We start from the raw sequence: 19,050 nt of genomic DNA on the forward strand, positions 1-19,050 counted from the left end.
CAATGGTTAAGGAGCTGGGATTGTAACCCAGAGGATTCCCAGACAGGGTGCTGCCATTATATCCTTGAGCAGGGCACATAATTGCTTCTGTATTTATCCAGCTCTATAAGTGGATTTAATGTAAAAAAAAATTGTAGAATAATTGTCTGCTAAGTGCCAGTGATGTCCCACTTTTTTCCTGGTAACGAAAAATTGGATGTGTCCTTAATGTAGATTCCAGTATTTTACTCATGCATTAATTCTGATCTGCAGTCTAATAGGCTATATCTTTCACTGATCATTGCTGGGCATAATATTTATGGTAATATGATGCGAGGCAATGTATGCTCATGTGTCATTGCTTGCTACCTCTCGAATGCTATGATATGTCATTCTGGTATATAATCAATGTGTGCTGTGTAGCTTTTCAGCTGTTCAAAAGCTGTATCAAAACAAGACAGAAAGATCAATGTGTGCTATTCTTTTCAGGAAATTACTTTTCATGAAAATAAAAACAGTGTCACAAAAATAACAAGTGTGTTCTCACTGTGTCACCTTTATCAATTTTTGAAGCGTAATAGAAACTGAAAGCTTTATTTTCCTTGTTGGCAGAATCGTGTCCTAGTGTCTCTCAAATGGCATTAAAGGTTTAGATGGAGAACCACAGGAGAACCACATTTATTTCTAACTTTCTTTCTTTATTAATTTGTTTCTGTGCTTGGCATTGACTTGCTGCGGGTGCGAACAGGAGAGAATGCAATCTCTTTTAAGCGGTGACAGATTCTGTGCGTCAACTATATATTAGACTCCCTGCAAACTTTCAAATGTGAGTCCGGAAAATGAGAGACAACTTTCAATGTTAAGAACATGGAGCAGCCATCTGCGTGGACAAATAGTGCGAGACGGGCTGTTTTTGAAGCAAACTCGGGTCTAAAATTACATTCAGCGGGAAAATGCGTGTCAAGCAAACTACCTACGGTGAACAAATAGAAGTGAGAGAGAACAATGGAAAGCACACAGAGGGCTGGTAAATGTGTTGAGGAACTGAAAGGAAGAGAGCTGTGTGGGAGGCAGATCCAGAGGAGTAAATGATAACAGTTGCTTCAGATAGCACCATCGCTAGCCATTCATGTCAGAATGAGGCCCGCTTGCCTACTGATACTCGTTTCTTTTTTTGTGAAGTGTTCACTCGGTGTATTCTTCTGAATGTGTTTATCATCTACATTCTAGGTGGAAAATACCCAATAAATACAGATCATGCTGAGCTCAGACAGTAGGCTCTACTCATTTTCTGAGACAGTTACCAAACAACGTTGGGCCAAAAGCGAGTGTTGGGCCGGGTATTTTTCCAGTGTGAATGCAATGTGTGGACTGCAAAGGCCAGCAGCTCTCCATAAGCCTTTTCTGTCGATTTTGCCCTCCCAGATTTCTGTGTTGCCATGACGAGCGAGGAGTGTCCCGGAGGGCTGGCCATGGCTCACGTCGGGGCGGGGCTATGCGAGGACTACGGCCCCGCCCAGGGGGAAGAGGCCATCGAGGAGGCGGGGCCTACCGATGACATCAGCAGCGACCTGAGTAACCTGGTGGTGCCCTTCCCTGAGCTGGCCCCCATCGTCTTCTTCTGCCTCAAACAGACCACCTACCCCCGGAACTGGTGCATCCGCATGGTTTCCAGCCCATATCCTTTACCCGTGAGAAAAGCAGGCCAGCTCTGTCAGTGTGAGTACATCTGCAAGGTGTCCAGCTCCTATCCTTTACCTGTGAGAAAAGCAGGCCAGCTCTGTCAGTGTGAGTACATCTGCAAGGTGTCCAGTTCCTATCCTTTACCTGTGAGAAAGGTAGGCCAGCTCTGTCAGTGTGAGTACATCTGCATGGTGTCCAGCCCATATCCTTTACCCGTGAGAAAAGCAGGCCAGCTCTGTCAGTGTGAGTACATCAGCATGGTGTGCAGCTCCTATCCTTTACCTGTGACAAAAGTAGGCCAGCTCTGTCGGTGTGAGTACGTCTGCATAGTCTCTATTCCAAACTGTGTAGCACGGAAAAAGCAGATGAGATCTGTGAATTTGTGTGCACACACTGTATGAGGTGTGCAGCTGGTATCTTACACCCCTGAGAAAAGTGGATAGTATGTGTGAGTAAATCTGCGTGGTCTCTAGATTATAACCTTTACTTCTGAGAAAAAAAAGACAGCCCATTTCATTTGAGTAAATCTGCATGATCACAAGACCATAACCTTTACGTCTGAGAAAAAAAGACCAGCTCAGTTCATTTGAGTACATCTGCATGGTCACCAGACCATAACCGCTTCCCCTGAGAGACGCCTAGCAGCTCTGTGTGTGTTAGCACATCTGCATGTTTCCTTTTAGCCCTGAACCAAACAGAGCATATCTGTGTGCTTGAGTCCACCCAGCCCACAACACTGGCCCTTCCCACCTGTGAATTCACAACAGCAATGTAGATCCCTGCAGGTTATAATACAGCTTCTGTCTGGGTCAAAGATAATTTGTTCTGCGTGAAATATTGTTTGGCTTCCAGCGCTGGTCAAATAGCTGTGGAACCTTTCTGTTTGAGTTCCATCTCTGCAGTGGTGCTCATTCTCTCAGTTTACCTCTACACTTTATAGCGTATTGTGATTTTGGCTAGCGCTTTTTACGACCGCGACTGGCAGACAGTTCCGATGGAGCGATGGGAGAGTGTGAAGTGGGGATGGATCCATCTGCCATGCTTTCCACACGCACTCCAGGAGTTGACGAGGAGCTGAAATTTCAATCTCACACCATCAGCCCGAGCGCTCGCTCACTCTCTGCAGCTGCCCCACCGCTCACGCTCTGCCCGTGCTCCAGTCTTACACCCCCCCCCCCCCCCCCCCCCCCCCACCCACCGTGTCCCATACACCAGATGACAGGAGTGTTTCATTACGATTTGAATCAGGTGCTGGTCATTCATCTCCCACCGGGGAACAAAAGCTCTAATTGCGGCCTCTCCTCCAGGGTGCTCTTCTGTAGTGTTCGGGAGAGCAGCACTGTGGCCTGGATGGAGACCTTGTTCGTGGATGTGTGTGTGTGTGTGTGTGTGTGTGTGTGTTACCAGGTTACCAAAGGTTACCAAATATAGGCCTGTTGACAAGGAAAATCTACAGCACATTTTAGCATCCATTCGCAGTCTCAAAGTGCTGTCTACAAGTTACAACTGTTATCTTTTCCATTTTGCTGCAGATACAGTTATTATTATCATCTTCCCCTTATCCCCTATAATCTGACACAATCCCTGTTTCTCAGCTATACTTTCTGGTGTTGCAGGAATAGCTGCGATGGCTTAGTGCAGTTTAAAACAGTAATGTTATTTTTTCTTAAATTTACAATTTAAGTATAAGAGATTCCTCACATCATTAATGGAACACAATCTATTCGTATTCTTTGCAGGAGCAACCAGAGGTTCCTTAACACTGAGCTTTACAAAGCATTGCAAATGTTCTCCTGGAGTGCCAGCAGACTCCCGTACCGTGTGTCTGTGTTTGCATTTCTCGCCCTGACTCTGGTTAAGAGACATGCGGTTGGAGATTTCCCAGGAATTCAGAGGGAGATTGATGCTTCGCACCTTGCTGCTCGTGGGCCTGTCCTCGTAATGATGTCCAAATCTAATTTCACACGGTTCGGGCTTCTTGTTGGTTCAGCTGACACATTCATTTTGGCTCCCAGCCGTAATCCATTGCACTTTACTTATCTGTTCCTTGAACCTCTTTTTAATCCCTTATTTATTCTCTCCCACCAATTTCCACCAAATCCCAGTTGGATTCGTTGGCCTGTTCAAACACTCGGGTATCCTCTGTAAATGTCTGGCGGCGCTAGCGATCGTCCGAAGCGCGCGCTAGATCAGTTAGCGGGCGGTGGCGCCTCCTTGGAGGGTCCCTCAGCTCCAGTCTTGCTCGGATGGTCTCGTGGGCATTCATCCAGCTCGGTCTTGCTTGGTTCTGTGTGCCGTGATGTGCACTGAGTCACCCGAAAGCCCGCTCCACAGCTAAGAAAATTGCTGTACTTTCGTATATGAGTGATTCACTAAGGTGACTGAAGGTCTTGGGGGGTATGAGAAACTGAAGGCATCAGCCTATCAGGGTCCTGGTGGAAATCGCTTTAGGGGACAGTGTTATTTCAACTAAACAGCAAGAAATACTATATTTCTCTTATATTATAGTCAATCCATCAATCTTCAGCGGTATACAGAGTATATGTGCTTTTCTGGCTGTGTCTATATTTTAATGGACAACTGAAGTGAAAACTGCGGGGAAAAATATAGTGCGTGTGTGATTTTCTGTTTGTCTGTGTGTGTGTGATTTTCGGTTTGTGTGTGTGAATGTGTGTTTGTGTGTATATGGTGTGTGTGTGTGTGTGTGTGTGTGAGTGCGTGTGTGCACGTGTGTGTGTATAGTGCACTCAGAGTTGTAATGAGGATCTTAGCCTTCCATCTTAAGTGCCCTGAGCGTCCCCTGGAAGGGCTGGTTTCAGAGGGAGGAAGGGAACAGAACAGCCTGAGCTCTCGGTGCTCCAGCTCTGCTTCTGGTGCAGCAGTGGATGGGGAAGGCTCCGCGGCGCTGAAGCTTTGCGGTGCTGAGGCGTCGGGTCCCCCTAGATTAGGCCTCCTGAGAGCCTGTCCCTGTTTGCATTCCCGCCATCCGGTCCCCGGCCCCTGGGATTACCGCTGCGCTGCTCCAGCGACACGCAGCCTGCCGTCTGGCTGCCCGCTGCGCACCCTGGCACTGCCAGTCCCTCCTCAGGCCAGCTGCCCAAGGGCCAAGTGCCCGCCCCCGTCCACCCCCCACCCAGTCTGCTGCAGCTGCTGTCTGTCCCTCAGGCTGAGAGAGAGGACCAGTGGGCTGCTGAGGACCTGCTCTGGACTAGCATGTGATCCCTCAGCCCCCTCTTTGCCCCTCTGCTCCGGCTTCCTCTAAGAGAATACGCACAGGCTCCTCCCCCTGAAGATACAGCCGACTCCACCTCTCGCTGCGGGGGTCAGTCACGGTTGTTCATTTAGTTTAGATGACCTCATGCCATTACACCTTGGAACTTGGTTAGATGGGTGTTATTTCATTAATGTGCTTTGAGCAAAGAGCTCGCTGTCTGAAAGGTCAGTCATTCTATTCACTGGCATAGAGAGAGAAGCTTCCCTGAGAAGAAGCATATAATGCTAAGACCTATCCCAATCACCATGCATGGTTATAACCAAATGAAAAGCTCACTGGTATTGATTTTTTTTTTTCTGCCTGAAAGATTAGTTGTTCATTCACAGCTGGATGTAATCCGCATGTCTTCAGCTGTCGCTTAAGCACCTGACTGCATGGTATCATATTGATGAGTGCCTTATGAGATCCAGTTTGTTCTCCCGGTCCTTGAAAAATAACTAAAAGATAAATTTAGATTAAATTCATGATTTACGACATGGCTGTAAAAAGAATATTATGAGAAGTTCTCTAACTTACACAGCTTTTTAAATTTTTTAAATATGGTCATATCACTCGTGATATGGTGACAATACATTAAATTGAACTAAACATGTATTGAATGTGGTCAATGTGTGACAACTGCTGCACTGTGAGGGGGAGGACATTGACGATGTGAAGATCTGCTAATTAACACTGTGTTGAACAGTGAAAAGTCATTTTAATATACTTATTGTGAGCAAAGGCTGTGTGGATCAAATCCAGTAAAATGCACTCAGCAGTGTACCTTGAGCAATTCACATAACTCTTCCTGTTGCTCTCACTCTACCAAGAAATATGCCATTATTATGCTCATAAATCACAATGAAATAATTATCTTTGGCTCTAGAATGATACATTGGCATAACAGAAGTGAAGTTTTGACTGAATGTAGCAAATACAGAGATGAAATGCTCTGACACTGAGTGAACTGACAACATGAGACATGTCCTGTGCCTGCTGTGCCAGGTTAAGTGTGTGTGTGTGTGTGTGTGTGTGTGTGTATGTGTGTGTGTATAGAGAGAGAGACAGAGACAGGTAGAGGGAGGGGTTGGGTTAGGGGGGTGGTGAATGGTCAATAAATACAGATTCAATGTGACACTGTCATCAGACAGGAAGGAAATGTTATTCATTTATTCAATTTATACTGTATATTTTCCAGAAAGATCCATCAGCATTTATTGATTGACTGGCAAATTAAATATTTGTGGCCGTGCATGCGTGTGGTCCCCTTGGATTATCCCATCACTGTACCTCCGAAGAATACAGAACATGACAGTACACTTCAGCACCAAAAGTTGACAATGACAATGACATTCAAATCTTTAGTTGCTTGTTTGAAAGCATTGGCTAATAATGGTTGACTCAGCTCAAGAGCAAACCTGGGGGATGTAGTACGAAGGAGGCTTAACATACCCAAGGTTTCTTTGCATTAACAAAACCTGATGACCACAATCGGGCTTGACCAGTATCACGAAAGTGGTTACCACCTTGCTAAGTGAACACAGGCTTTGTTAATAAAGCTCTGAGTATTCCCATAAAAGCGGCGGTGTCTGCAATGAGCCTATAGTGGTATGGCATGGGCCATACTCGAGCAGTCCATGTTACTCCTAAAGAACAGACTAATAAGACTTATAATGGACAGATATAAAGAACATAAAACAATCATAGAGGCAAAAAGCAACACTGTTGCTGCCATCAAAGAGTTGGCAAAAAAAAATTGTGTGAATTCGTTAGTTAATACGTTATTTATCTTAGCACTCATAATGAATACATCTGCACTGTCACTTACTCTCCTACAGTCAACATGACAATGACACATTCCGAACTTTCAACTTGATACCGCTTATTTAAAATCTTGCCTGAAGCAACCACACCCAATGTTTATTCATAAACCCGAGAATTATGACACTCAGACCTTTCACTGTCCCATAACTACGGAATACGAGGATATGGACACATAGGACTGAAGAAGCTTGCATAAGTACCGTATTCGATCCGTTGGGAATTTAAATCTTTCGTGTAATGTATCCTTGGGCAAAGACTGTGGATTTTGTTCGTTTCTTATTAATCGTGCCCTGCAAAGAGAGATCCTCTCACTATCCACACCTGAAGAAACCTTTTTACAAAGGAACTGATATGCCAAAGGGTGGTGCTTTTATATGCTTTAATCCTGAATATGAACTGTCGTGGACCAGGTTGGCCATGCGACATAAGTTACTATGACGATATGCCGTGATTAAAAATGAGTCAGCTTCATGATATGGAAAACCCTGCGTTAAAGCATACTTTAGCTTAATAACCACATAATCTTGCCTCACAGTACACTCCCCTGCCCCTGTATAGACTGCTGCCCATTAAAAATGACAAACTTTAACTGATGCTAGATGTCAAAGAGGAAGATTCTTTTTAATAAATGTAATTGGTATATATATATATTTTTTTTTGGTGTTGGTAACCCATGGTGAAAATGACTCTCCCTATTGTTGCATCCAGCGTCATTGGCAAACAAAGCAGACCCATACATTTCAAATTGTTTAACACAAACTGCTACGAGGGGAAGCATTTCGCTGTGTTGAACGTGCATCGGTAGTGGCTCAGGACCACGGACAGCTCCAGCCCCCACTCACATGACTGCTGCAGTACGGTGGGCAGCGATGGTCCCCACACACAGCAAAAGAGTCAGGACCACGGACAGCGCCGCTTCCGTATCACAAACATGAGAGCAGCTGCAGTCTGGAACCGTGGCAGCTGCTACCTGTTGTCCTCCTCCTTAATGACCGGATCAGACTTATTTTCCCTCCGGGGGACGTTTACCTTGTTCCGCTCCACGGCTCTGCCTTCCTTTGTGACGGTCCCGTTTTAAACGGGTTCCCGCTTTGCCGCTCGCTTGCCTGGTTGGTTCGGCCCAGTTAGGCCGTGGAAATGAACTGCCTGCTGTGTGGCGCTCCACCCACCGAGCGACCGCTGCCCCCTCTGCCAGAGGACGTGTGGTAATGTGACAGAGGCTCAACGGCTAAGTTTTCTGTCAAACCTGGCGTCCCGGGCCTATCAATAATCAATCCTGTTACTGCATTAAATCCCGGAGGCTGGCCGTAGCGGGAGGTTGTGGTGTTTTGGCCCGCTGTGTGAATGTGCACCCGGCAAAGGATTCCCAGAACCCCCCCGCCTCACCGCCGCAGTGCGCCGCCGGCTGTGCGCGCTCCTCCGCGTCGTCCCCGGCGACAGGGAGGATTTAGCGGGAACAGCGGGGCGGCTGGGGTGCCCCTGCTGGCAAGGTTCTCGGCGCTTCTGACAGCCCCTGCTGAGGGGAGCCTAATGTTCAAACACCTCCACCCCCCCCCCCCCCACCACCACCCCCCGCCGCCCCCCACTCTGCTCCCCGTGCTCTCTCTTTCCCTCACTTTTAATCCCTCGCTGCTTCTTCTATCAGCACCGAGGATAAACTCCGGCGAGCGGCTACGCCGCGGCCTGCTGGAATAATTAGTGGAAAATCCCTGCGCGTTCGCCTCAGCTCTCTTTGCTCTCCTCGGCGTCTCCTGTGCTTTTCACGGCCGGGCTCTGGTCTGATGTAAGAACTGATTCTCTTTCAGCTTTCAATTTAATTAAACTGCCCCTTACGTAACACGGAGACGGGGGAAAAGGGGGCACTCACTTTTCTCTGTTTAACCCGCAGGTATTATCATATACTGTTTTATTACCTTCCCCTTCTTTCTCTCTGTTTTTCTGTCCTCCCCCCCATGCTATGATCTGCCTTTCACTCTTTATACTGTATATCAAATCTGGGTCAAATACGTATTTGCTTTGGATTAAAATACTTCTCTACGCTTTACTGATCTTGTCTGGTGATTTAGAAGCAATGAAATACTTTCAAAAAGTGCAAACCCCCTCTTCTCATCATATTGGCCAAAACAAATACATATTTGTATACCCAGGTCTGTTGAATGTATAACATCTGTCCACAATGTGACATTTTGTGCTATGAAAAAAACCTTTCTTGTTTATACATCCATATGGTGTTTTTCTCTTACACTATCCCTAACTATCCCTCATGATGCAATGAGACAGCAACTAAAAGTGGCCTCTTTCTACATGACCAAAGAGAAGTGAAAACCTGTGTTGCAACATGTCGTGGCCTGAATAAGATTTTGAGTGAATCGTGTCCTCTTCAGAACTTGGCTCATTGACTAGACTAAACACTTCTTAGCATATAAAAGGACCAGACTGGCCCAGTCCCTTTAGAGCAAACTGAGTGCTACTCTCTTCACATCTCAGCACTCGTTCTACACGTCAATCCCGTTTTCTCTGTCCCGCTCGTCTCCTCTGCAGCTGCAGTCTCTCTCTCTCTCTCTCTCTCTCTCTCTCTCTGCTTTTTGAGCTTGCATGAAGAAAGTGAGCTGAAATTCGAGCTGCCATTTTGCGCTCAGAAACGTCTCAGCCCGTCGAGTGTTGCAATACCCTCTTCTCTCGTCAAGGCCCTCGCCGCTGACAGCCAGTAAACAACGCGCTGCTTGGGATTACAGGTGGTTGCGAGCAGGAACTGGGAACGTTAACGCTCTCCTGAAAAAGCAAAGTTGTTTCAGCGATACGATCTCTGGGATGGGGCGAGGGTGGTGGCTGCTCTCCAAAATCACCTGTTCTCTGTGCCTCCAAGGTGGTAGAGAAAGGCCTAATCTAGTTGTGGTAATAAATTGAACTTGCTATCAATTAGCGCCTTTCAAGTGAGCTCATTTAAGAAAATAAATTGTGAGCTGTGTGAGCAGGTGTTTGCGTTAATACCTGGCTGTGTTTGTCTTGGATGAGAAATGGCCGTGTCACAGAATTAGATGATGTTTGCACAACAGGAATGCAAAACAAACTTCTGTCTGCAGTATTCAACCAACATTGACACTGTGCCCAGACTATCGGCAGAGTTAAGTTTTATGTGGTTATGGATAATTCTCTCTTCTCCCACTCACGGCTAGCTACGCTAACACAGGATCAGTCCATTTAGATACAGATGAGCATGAACCAGCCTCTGCTAACTACACTAACACTAACGCCACTGCAGTTGCATACGTACTGTACAAGATGAGCATAAATCAAGCATTTATTATCAGCAGTGGCGTTCTTTGATTTATGACGGGCAATTAGTTTGAGCCAGTGGTCCTGTCACTAGTTAAAATCACTCTCTTGGCAGTGAGTGAAGGGGACAGTTGAATTTGGAGGCCACCCTTAGGGCGTGTAATGTGGCTGAGGAACAGCTCGTTCCGCAGCGCGTCGCCCGCCCGCCCGCTCACCTGTCTCCACGCGTGACGCGGGGCCCGGTGCGCCGCCGCGGCGACGCTGACGGACAGGCGGAGGGGACGGGCTGTTGCCGAGCGGCGGCGCCTCGCTCACCTCGCTCGCCCCCGGAGCGGGAGCCGCGTCCGCACCGTTCCTTATTAATCCGCCCACCGCTCCTAATCAAACACCTGCTCGTCCCCGTCAGCACCGCGGGCCAGCCCTGCTGTCTCACGGCTCCCAGCATGCACTGCTGCGGGGAAGATTGCGTTCCTGTCACAATCTGTGAACTGCCAAGGGCATTAAACTTACTTTGCGCACTCACGCGCGCACACACACACACACACACACACAATCACACGCACTCTCACAGAAACACACGCGCACGCACACACACATACACAAAGGACCCAAAATGTCTAAGCTTGTCTTAATGTACTGAAGTAGAGTATCGCAAAACTCTCCACCTATAGGGGGAGGATGTATAAGAATAGAATAGGAGAATACAAAACATATATAAAAAATATCAAATACAGTATACTTAGATATGAAAGACCTACAAAAAAAAATGGGTGTTACTAGAATGGCTACATGCACCAGTGTTTTGAATGATGTGAGTGGCCTTTACCTATTAACTGCACTGTTCAATTTCGAAAGGCTTTGTGAACAATAATTAGTCAGGTGATTACGTGCGAGTCCACAGCATCCATCACTTTATGGATTTTGGCGCAGAGGCGATGGAATCCGGTTAGAATGCAGCGCGCCGTCGCCGCGGAGAAGAAAGGGCCGCGAAGCGTCCCTTTGAGAGGCCGTTTCTGAAGCCTTGTGAGGCTTTATCGCAAAGGTCAGGCCTGCAGACATATTGATGGATGAATGCATTGCTCGATAGCTGCATTCACACACAGTGTTAGGGAGCCTGGCGCAGTGTGCGCGTGTGTGTGTGTGTGCGTGTGTGTGTGTGTGTGTGTGTGTGCGTGTATGTGAATGTGTGCGCGTGTGTGTGGGTGTGCGCGTGTGTGTGTGTGGGTGTGTGAGTCAGAGTCACGCCCCAGAGTAGGCTTGCGCTGTAGTTCAGATGAGAAACAGCAGGCACGGTGTAAAAGTGTAGACCGTGAGAAGATCAAAACCCCGTGTTGCTATGGGAGGCATCCTGTCATTACTACTGCGGGGAGACAACATCATCTTCTGCACTTATAATTACGGGCAATCACAGCGTCACTCACACTGCGCGCATGCAGAGACACTACAGGGCATGCTGTACCGTGCTGGCAGGGACTGACACTCACTCTTACTCACACACACACACACACACACGCACAGATACACACACACACACATACACACACGTACACACACACACACGTGTATACACACACATACGCACACACACACACACATGTATACACACACATATACACACACATACGCACACACACACACAGATACACACACACACACATACTCACACGTACACACACACACACGTGTATACACACACATACACACACACACACACACGTGTATACACACACATACACACACACACACACACACGTGTATACACACACATATACACACACATACGCACACACATACACACACACACACAGATACACACACATACACACTGAGCTCTGATAGGCTGCTGAAGAGCTCACTTATATAAAAACCCATGTACTATGCAGAGCCATATAGAATGTTCTAAATGTTTCCAAGATGGGATCGTCTTTATTAATCACTTACAATCATGTACTTCATCTTTCTGACTGGTGGATGAGGGAAGAGTATTGTCTTCCACGGAGTTGTGAAGGTCAGTGAAGTGACAACCCTCAGCTTGGAAAGAGAATAAAGAAAGAGAGAGTGAATATAAATGAGAAGAATGAGCGAGTGATTGACACATCAGAGCTCTGAGTGACAGGAAACAGTCATAAAATGTTTTGATATACACACAAACAGGCACACACACACATACATAATCACACACACACTCACGTACGCACACACAAACAGGCACACACACACATACATAACCGCACACACACATACGCACACACAAACATGCACACCTATACATTCACACGTACACACACACACACATGCACACACACACACACACACACAAAGGAAAGAGTGGTGAAAGAGCAATAGAAGCAGTGTGTGAGAGGGAAAGTGGAGAGAGGGAGCGGGAGAGAGAAAAATAGAAGCAAATCAGAGATTGCATTGTTGAGAAACAGACACGTCTCTCCTTTTCAGGGTGTCAGATCATACACAGTAACTGGCAGAGAGGAAAGAGCCAGTGAGAGGTGAATTACACAGCACTATCCTCTGCCTGTCTGAGCCCTTTTACATGGGGATTCACTCAGCCAATCAGAGATGACGGGGGAAGAAAAGAGAGGCTACTGCAATTTCATCCTCTTAAACTATGACATTGAAATAATGACTGCCTTCTTCTTTGACATTCACTGTTACTAGGACTGCGCTGTATTTTTATTGGCGATCTTGAACAAAGTAAGACACAGCCAGATTTTTCTGACACACTTGGCGGGGGTTATGTGGTTCTTTGGTCTATCTTGTCTCTCAGTAAGCTCAGTTGCAATGCTTAATGCACAGTAAGGTGGGGGGGGGGGGTTATAAATTATCTGGGAATGAGGGTGTGGCTGGCGAAGTCACCTTGAGAACAGCACACGTGTCGGCTCCACCCAGCTCAGTGCTTGTGGACCCCTGGGAAACAGGCCAATGGGAAATCGTTCTGGGCCCCCTCCAGGCCCAGTCCTCGAACCCGCAGCTTTTACCCCCCAGCCCCGTGTCGGTGCGCTGGCGGACAGACGCCCACGCGTGTGTCACGCACGCGCAGGCAGTGAGGGCGCCGCCTGACGTCACGCTCTCCAGCAGCTCCGGATCCCTCTTCCGTGTTCCCCTCGCTCTGAAGCCGCTAAGATCCGGCCCCTGGCTGGGAGGCCCAGAGCCTTTCCACTCGCAACAGGATCTCCTTTCATCTCCACGATGATCTGCTGCCTTCCCCAAGCGGCGCCCGAGTTCATCCTCACCGCCACGGCAACCCCCGCGCCGCTACCGCTACTACGGCTTTTAAACCCGTTACAGAACGACGCGCAACACGTACCTTGCTAATTTGCCCACAGAGCGGTATGGAGTTCCTGTTATGGCCGGGGCTTGCCCACCGAACAGGAAGTTCCATTGCTGCTCTTCCTGGAAGATGAGGCTAATGTCTGTGTCACCCTCATCGCTGGTTCTCTCTGCAGATGAGAGGAAAGGTGTAATCAAGGTTTTCTCCTTCAGGGCAGGAGCGCCGTAGAGCGTGCGGGACCTGAATATGGAATAAATAATGAGGGGGGGAGATCTGGGAAATGAAAACTGTGCGAGAGAAAATTCAAAGAGCTGGCAGCTCGAGCGAGAGAGAGGGAGAGAGAGAAGGAGGAAGAGAGAGGGGGAGAGAAAGAGATGGAGAGAGGGGTCTGGAGGCAGGGACACGTCCTGTGATGTGGGAATCATACTTTATACCAGTTTTCATAATTTAAAGACCGTCATTCAATTCAAGCACTTGGCACCACATTAATCTTTCAATTATGATGACAGTGACTGGAGGTCCTCAAGAGATCGGCCTATGCGAGCTCAAAGCCTTATTTAACTGTAAATGGTCATCTTTGCTCTGCTCTCATAGCTGTTCATTATCACCTCAATGCTCTTTTCCCTCATTGCTTGTGATAAATATCTTCTGTAATATACCACATGCACCAAAGTGCACATTATTACCTTGCTCAAGGCTAAAGACGTCGTTTTTGTGAAATCCCGACCTGGGATTTGAACCTGGGTTTTGATTATACTTCCCCATGGGGCTAGCCGTCACTGTTCTACTTTTTCACATGTGAGGCGGTGTTTTTAAGGTGACGTTTTCCTTTCAAATCCATCTACCCCCTAGGTTTCTCTGGTAAAGCTCATCCAATTAAAGCAGCCTTCCTCTTGAATCTGTTATCAAAGTTAAAGAAAGATTTTTATTATCCATTTGGATCACTGTAGTCGTTGGACATAGCGTCTGCTCTCCTGCTCTGGCCCGCCTCACTATGTGAGGGAAGGTGATGTCTCCACCCTCACCAAATGTCGTTGAATTTACTTTGGTGTGCGCCTCTCCCTTTTAAGTTAATGACACTGTAGGACATTGTTGGAAACTAATTAAAGGAAGGAATTCATTAGCAAATCAGTGCCTGTTCTAGACTATCGATTCTGCTGTCTTACCCCTGATTGTATTAAGCTTGGGTTTTCTTGATAATAGAACCATAGAATACAATATGTGTTGACATCTGCTAGTTTTGAGAGATTTCTGGTGATAAGAAATGCATTATCAAATGCTTAATTAGTGCTAGCTCTCCTGATTACTTAAGGCATTGGAGAACTTGGGACTTGAAAATTATGTGCCCTTACTGTAGATTTATTTTTCTCTTTGTACTTTAACGATAAGAAGAATTCCACTCTCCCTCTCCATGTTCTTGCTCTTTCATTTTCGCTCTCTCATTATTTCCAGTTTTAGATTTTATATTATATTGCTTGTATTCATCATGAGTGCTTTCAATTGATACGTTTCTCTCTCTCTCTCTCTCTCTCTCTTTCTAATGATGGGGTTGCGTTCGAGTTCTCGCATTCCTAATTCCAATTCGAGGAGATAAGTTTATTCATAAACAGGGCGTGCATAGCGCCTGAGTCTGGTCAGAGCGGTTTTTACTACAGAAATGAATTACTGAACAGCATGTATTCCCCATCCCACCACAGATATTCTGCGTACATCCAGCCACACAGCTGGAGCAGTGTGCCTGGTGCCTCTCTCCTCACGTAAACCCAGGCACGCACACACACACACACACGTATGGGAGGGATTACCCCCAGAAAGCAGGGCCAGCCTGCTGTTGATTTACCCATGCCCTGGTATTTTGGTTTGTAGCTTTACGAAGGAGACTGGGTCCAAAGGGGATAAGTAAGCGATGCAAATGAGCGAGCGAGTCAGGCTCCTTGATTGCTGTACGTTCTGCTGTTTTTACAGTTATCATTGCTTAACCCACTGCATCCAGCTGGTGGTTTAGTCATAGCAGTGGAATATACCCAAGCATAAACAACAACATGCACACAGGCACACGCACACATATATCTGTACACGCACTCACACACACACACACACACACACACACAAGTGCGCGTGCTGGAAGCGTTACGACTCACTGGCGGTGCGCTCCTTGTCACCGACACAACACAGAGGCTGGAAGGTCTCAGAAGTCAGCAGAGACATGGGTCTGCAGTGCAGTTTCATATGGAAAATATCAAGCGTGTGAGGTCACGGGTTTCTCCTTGGTCCCTTACGTTTCGTGCCAAAGGACTGCAGCTGTACAGCTCCGGGTCCCTCTCCCTCACGTAGCCCCGCCGCCCCACGTCCCGGGTTCCGGGTTCCGGGGGGCGAAGGGAGCCGGGCGCCAGCTGACCGGTAAAAGCGGCTAAAGGCGGCGGGAGAATGACATCAGAGAGGTGTCACATGAGAGCCGCCGGCCATCTGGCGCGTCGGGAGTTGGCACGGCTCATCTGATGTGCGCGTTCTCATTATGCCTCCGCCTTTCATCCCGGGGCCCAAAGGTGGAGCCGCACGCGCGCGTTTGAAGCGGCGTGGTCAGTTCTTTCCGTCGCGTCTGTCTGTCCTTTTTAAACGCGCTTTAGTGTCGCTATCCCTGTTAGATGTCCCGCTTCCTTTTTCATCTGTCTCAAAGCATTTCGCTTTCAAGGCTTGACGGCCCGGCTGGTTTTACAGGTACGATCATTGTGTCAAATTCTTTAAAAGGCAAATGATTTCATTTTGATCAATGCAGTCACTTAGATGTAATTTACAGCAAATCGCTGGAAGCCCCAGGCCCACAAGCATGTCAGATTGCCTTGGTAACACACGTTATTTACTTTGTTGATCAATAGCATTGATATCTCCCCAGTGTGTAGTGGGTTGATTGATGGTAAGTTGTGGTGCTATGTGCTTCTTGTCCCCCTGGAATGGAATTAGCAGCATTGAGGATTTATTATTGGGCCTGACACAGAACCTTGCAGTACACCACTGATAGATTTTTCATGCCATGATTTTTCCTTAGCGTAGCATGCTGTTTTATTTTGTGATGCATCATGCAAAACCATATACATTTAACAGTATATAAAATCAATTGCTCTATCTAAGTATATTTTTCTGTGGTGAAGGCAAACACGACACAATTAAAATTGTTTCATACCCAAGAAGGCAACCTACCTTTTATCCATTCTTTGTCCACCCGCGAAAGAAGCAATGCAGAGGAATTAAGATAATAATAGAGGGTTAATATGGAATTTGCTTAACCTCAGAGCAGACCAGTGCTGAGCTCTCCTCCTGCGATTCTCTCCAGCGTATTGCATTTCCTTGCCAATAGCCGTCAGCGTCAGGCCCGAACGCCCGTTGTGCTTCCAGAAGCGGAATTAATGTGCCCCTGCCGTTCCGGCTGATTGGCGGCGCGCGCGCGGGCAGGGCGAAGGGTAAGGTTAGGTGAGCCAGGCTTCAAAGCGTTGGCATCCTGCAATTACCGCGGGGGGAGTGGAGAGCCCATGGCAGTCGGCCGCCACCGCAGTCATTATCATCATCTGTGATGTCTACCGCCTCCCTTTAGCGTCTGGCCTCACGCGTTGCGTGGCGATGGTCTTCGGTGTTTCCGCTGAAGATCACACGACCCAGCTGGCATCGCGGCTCTTTCTCCAGCTGATGTACCACTAGCCTGGTTGTAGCTCCAACTAATTGGTCATTTATAGTTTTTTTTCCCCCTTTTTTTAATTTCAAAAGCTGACAACGGGCTATTTATACACTATATGACCAAAAATATCTGGACAACCCTTGGTCTGGGGCTGTTTTTCATGATTTGGGCTAGGCTCCTTAGTTCTAGTGAAGGCAAATCTTAATGCTACAGCATACAATCACATTCTACACGATTCTGTGCTTGGGGAAGGTCCATATAGAAATGGTTTTTTGACCTTTCAAGAACTGTGTGGAAGAACTTGACTGGCTTGCACAGAGTCTTCATCTCAATCCCATCCAACACCTTTGGGATCAATTGGAAAGCCAACTGTGACCCAGGCCTGATCAGCCAATCGGTACCTGACCTTAATAATGCTTTTCTGGCTGAAAGGAAGCAAATCCCTCCAACAATGCTCCAACATCTAGGATAGAGGCTGTTATAGCAGCAAAGTGTGGACCCACTCCATATTAATTGAGATGTTGGATGTCAGGCGTTCACATACTTTTGGCCATGTAGTGTAGCATTTAGAGAAACGTTCCTTAATTTCGGAACTATAGCAGATCGGCATGCTGTGTCTCGGTGGAGCTTCTTTCTGGAATGACCCTGCTGGTTCATCATGAGGGTCAGGGTTTGACACTCACGTCGGTCCAGTAGGTACATCCTTTTTGAATCAAAAAAGGGCCTAAGGATCATGTATGATCTGAACTGATTTGGGTGAAGAGATAAGCTGAGGTCACACACTGAAAGCAATAACGAGAACCCCATCGTCTCCGAGGATCCACACACCTAATAAACCTTTACTGTCCTCAAATTATGGAGATAAAACAGAAATGAACATCGCTAGTCAGTTAGCCTGGAGCACGAATCATCATTATTTCTGCATAGACGCTCATCAGATTAGGGCTTCTAAGTGATCTAATCAACCCAGTGGGTCAGAACTGACAGGTGTTTCAGTGGATGCCCACCGGGGCCTTTTCATGTCACATGACTGCCTTTCCTCATAGTAGAGTTAGGCCCAGTTCCATTACACCAGATGCCCTTCCTCAAAGAAATACACAGGTGCACAACTGCGAGCAAATATCATCCCTGTATCATGAAGCAAACGGTCTGTGGTGTGCAAATAACTAAATCCTGAGAAGTTTTTCATTTGTGAAAAGCAAGATAAAAAGATTCAGTTGTTGTCATACAAAGCTAATCTTTATTCCATGCAAACAGAAGTAATCTTTGTGTGACCCATGATAGTTTACGAAGGCAAGGAATTGAAGAAATTGTTACATCAATGTTGTGAAAACATTGTCCAGCTCATACTGCTTTTCAAGATGGAACTGAACCATACATGTGCTCATCACTTGATTCAAACACAAAACAATATAACCCTGTGGTTACAGATGGAAACTAATCTATAAATCTATCCAGCTGTTCATTATAACCAGGCCTTCTACTCGTGAACATATATCCATATGTATGTATATAAGTGTATGACAGTGTGTCTATGAAAGATAACTCTATTTTGCTGGAGAATGTCTAGCCAGTACAGTTACTCAGCATAATCATGTTCTAGCCAGACTCTGGGTTGGGTTAAAGGTCATCATACTGTAACAGTGTTTTTATATTGGCATGACCAATGGCATTTTATTTAATTTCACACAGAGCAAACATGTCAGTAGTTGAAATTATTAACACCAGTATTTAATATGCAATCAAGGTGAGTGGAATAGCAGCAGTATTTTAATATCCCTGACTGTAACATAAATTAAATAATGAAATAAAACCTAAGGCATTAATAATAATACTTTGATGTAATACCAATAAGTACGATGAGAACTTATTAGTGTAAGTGGTGGACACTGAATTGAGCCGGACTGTAACAGTCCCTTCTCTGTAAAAAGGGGGGAAAGAAAGAAGAAAGAAACCATAAAAGAGGGGAAGAAATAGGGGGGGGGGGGACAAGGAAAAGGGAAAACAAAGAACATGAGAATGAGCAAACATTTAAAATGAAAAAGACTGGGAGTGTGAGGAGTTTTCTGTACAGAGATGAAA

At 46.6% G+C, this 19,050-nt stretch overlaps 1 protein-coding gene across 3 annotated transcripts in view; it reads left to right on the forward strand.

The window, feature by feature from the left end:
* Nucleotides 1-19,050, forward strand: part of LOC118217041 (voltage-dependent T-type calcium channel subunit alpha-1I-like) — a 179,592-nt gene that overhangs the window by 57,240 nt on the left and 103,302 nt on the right. For all 3 annotated transcript variants that reach the window (XM_035398810.1, XM_035398800.1, XM_035398818.1), the window contains exon 2: nucleotides 1,405-1,657. In XM_035398810.1, coding sequence (XP_035254701.1) covers nucleotides 1,419-1,657 — 239 coding nt within the window. In that variant the 5' untranslated portion in view covers nucleotides 1,405-1,418. The remainder of the gene's footprint in view (nucleotides 1-1,404; nucleotides 1,658-19,050) is intronic.

This window comes from Anguilla anguilla, chromosome 2, assembly GCF_013347855.1.
Source record: "Anguilla anguilla isolate fAngAng1 chromosome 2, fAngAng1.pri, whole genome shotgun sequence".
NCBI lineage: Eukaryota > Metazoa > Chordata > Actinopteri > Anguilliformes > Anguillidae > Anguilla > Anguilla anguilla.